The 2,727-nt window shown below is 58.0% G+C and overlaps 1 protein-coding gene across 1 annotated transcript in view; it reads left to right on the forward strand.

Moving 5' to 3' along the window:
• Positions 1 to 1,408, forward strand: part of DMRT2 (doublesex and mab-3 related transcription factor 2) — a 7,642-nt gene extending 6,234 nt beyond the window's left edge. Inside the window, exon 4 of the mRNA XM_004714549.2 lies at positions 81 to 1,408. Within this exon, the coding sequence (XP_004714606.1) occupies positions 81 to 1,117 (1,037 nt within the window). The 3' untranslated portion in view covers positions 1,118 to 1,408. The remainder of the gene's footprint in view (positions 1 to 80) is intronic.
• The last annotated feature ends 1,319 nt before the right edge of the window (positions 1,409 to 2,727 follow it).

Genomic DNA, 2,727 nt, shown 5'->3' on the forward strand with positions numbered 1-2,727 from the left:
AACCTCTGAGGGTGGGGCTGAGCGGTCGGTCCTGTCTCTCCTGCCTGAGGAAGTGATACTTCTGCCTCCCCTCGCTCCAGGCTACCGCCCCATCCCAGCGGAGACCTACCTGGGAGGGACTTCCCCGCTGCCTCCCCCGGCGAGTGACAGGATGAGGAAACGCCGGGCCTTTGCCGATAAGGAGCTGGAGAACATTATGCTGGAGAGAGAGTACAAGGAGAGAGAGATGCTGGAAGCCTCCCAAGCCTCCGCCTTGTTCCTGCCCAGCCGCCTGGTGCACAGAGCCGAGTACAATGCTTACAAGAGTGGCTACAGCCCCACGCCCGGCGAGCCCCCCGGCAAGGACTTCTGCAACTTCTTGCCAGCCTGCCTCGACTTCACCATGCAGTATTCCGGGTCTGGGAACGTGGAGCTCATTTCTTCCAACATCAGCGTGGCCGCCACTTATAGACAGTACCCCATGTCCTCTCGGTTCTTAGTTTGGCCCAAGTATGGCCCCATCAGTGACGGCCTCCTCTACCAGCAGTGCCTGCTGGACGCCGCCACCACCACGGTGCAACCCTTGAGACCTGGCTGGGATGCCAAGGGAGCTCGCCTGGCCCAGGCCCTCAGCCCAGAGCCCCAAAGGGAAGGCCCTCTGGGGCCACCCCCCACGCCCGAGCTCCTGCCGCGCCACCAGGCGGCCGCTCCCGAGGGCTCTGCCTTCTCCCCGCCCCGCCGGAATTTCTCCCCCAGGGAAGAGGCGGACTTGCTGGCCTCGTCATCCTCGGGCCAGGCCTTCTCGAAGCTCAGCCAAGAGAGCAGCAGACAGGCTGGGCCCCTCAAAGCCCCCTCTTCTTTCCACTCCTTGTTCCAGCAAACGCTGAGCGAGGCACCACCGGGGCCCGAGCTGAACGCAGCCTTGGTCAAGGAGGTCTTTGACGAGGTCCCCAGCAAACACCGCGAGCCCCCTGGCCAGGGGGACCCGAAGTACATGTTTACAATCGACAGGTGCACCTCAGACCTTTGCCTGGCCAACCAAGTTGGAACGAAGCTGTCGGGGAGTGAGCCGCTGCCCTTCTCTGTAGAGTCCATTCTCAAGAGACCCTCGTCGGCCATCGCGCGTGTCTCTCACTGAGGGGCCCGGTGGGGGGTGCTGCCCTCTCCGGGGTGCTGACCAGCCACGCCGTCATTGGCTTTTTCTCTTTTTTTTAAGCCAAGCTGTTTGTATAAAGAAATGTCTAATGTAAATGCCGATGATTTAAGGAAGAAAATTCTATCTATTCATCCTCATGGACTATTTGGCTCCTCCCCTAAATCTATTTAAGCCTGAAGGTGGGGAACTGTGGAAGGCAGAAAAATAATAAAGAAATTTATTTTTCCCCAAAGAGCAATAAAGCTGGCACTGCCGCCTCCAGGACCGGCTATGCATTGAGGTGGGTCACCTGCTCTCTCCGGGCCTGCTGCCTGCATTCCCACGTCCCACGGGTGCCCGCGTACATGCGTCTTCTTGGCTGCCCTGCGTTGTGGTCAGTAGGCGTGTGAGGACCTTTGCGCCCCATCACTGTGCTTGACATGGACCGTTGGGTGGTCTGAGTGGTGACCCCAACACCCTTGTCCAATTTCACATTTTCCTGTTAGCCGCGATCATGATTGTGGGTGCTTTGAAGCGCCCTGAAGGGTTACGTCAAGGAGCCCCGGTGGGGTAGCAGAGGGAGGGTGACCCTAAGGCCAGTAGTTCAAACCCACTGCCAGCTGCTCCCGGGGTAGAGGCATGGCAGTCTGCTTCTCTAGAGAGGTCTGGCCTGGGAGCAGGGCTGCTTTGTGTCAGAATGGATTCAGGGCAGTCGGTTTGAGTGGGTGGGTCACTAGGAGCTGAAGTTGAATGGAGGAGGCCCAGCAAGGATAACACCAACACCAACGACCACATCGAGGGGCCAGGCTCCGGGCAGGGGCCAATCCCTGATCAAGGTGAGTCGAACATTTTGGAGAGAGTGTGGATTCCGCTATGGAAGACGGTTGGAGACCCAGTTTCAAGGAGAAGGCACACAGGGCTGAGTTGCATGCGTGCTGAACCTCCATTTCATACCATTGGGCACCGTTGAATTGATTGGAAGAGGAACGAAGTTTCCCAGGTCAGGTGCTTGAACCCCTGGGCCCTGTTTCTTCCTCTGCCTGGACTATCCTCGTGAGGCCCAGGCTCCCTTTCTGTGTGGAGTAGCCTCAGTGTCAGATAGCTGGGGTCATGCAGTTCTGGGGGAGTGCAAGTGCATGGTCTTCGGCAACTCACTGAAAGGCTGGCGGTTAGAATTCACCCTTCGGCACCACGGTAGAAAGGCCTGGTGACATGCCGCCCTAGGTTATAGCCATGGGAAGCCCATGGAGCACAGTTGTACTCGATACCTGAGGGTTGCACGAACCAGTGGATGGGGTGAAAAGGGTCAGGGATCACCAGGCAGTGCCGCAGACAGTTGAAACCATGGTGGTGCACAGTTCCTCCCTGCTGGCACTCATTTCCTGAAGGCAGATGCCACCGGTGGGTCAGAGGGAGCCCAGCCCCAGCTCAGAGGGTCCTTGAGTCCCGGGGACTCAGTGATATGGGGTGTCTCCCTGTTTTCACTGAGATCCAAGGTTTTCAACATGTCACCTATGTAACAGCAGCAGCAGCAGCGACAACAATCAGAGAACATGCTTGTTCAAATAGCTCCAACGGAGGGTTGTCGAAGCCTGCAGATGTTTATTCTGGAG

Source organism: Echinops telfairi, unplaced genomic scaffold (genome assembly GCF_000313985.2).
Source record: "Echinops telfairi isolate 266 unplaced genomic scaffold, ASM31398v2 ScPeMD7_25;HRSCAF=90, whole genome shotgun sequence".
Classification (NCBI taxonomy): Eukaryota; Metazoa; Chordata; class Mammalia; order Afrosoricida; family Tenrecidae; genus Echinops; species Echinops telfairi.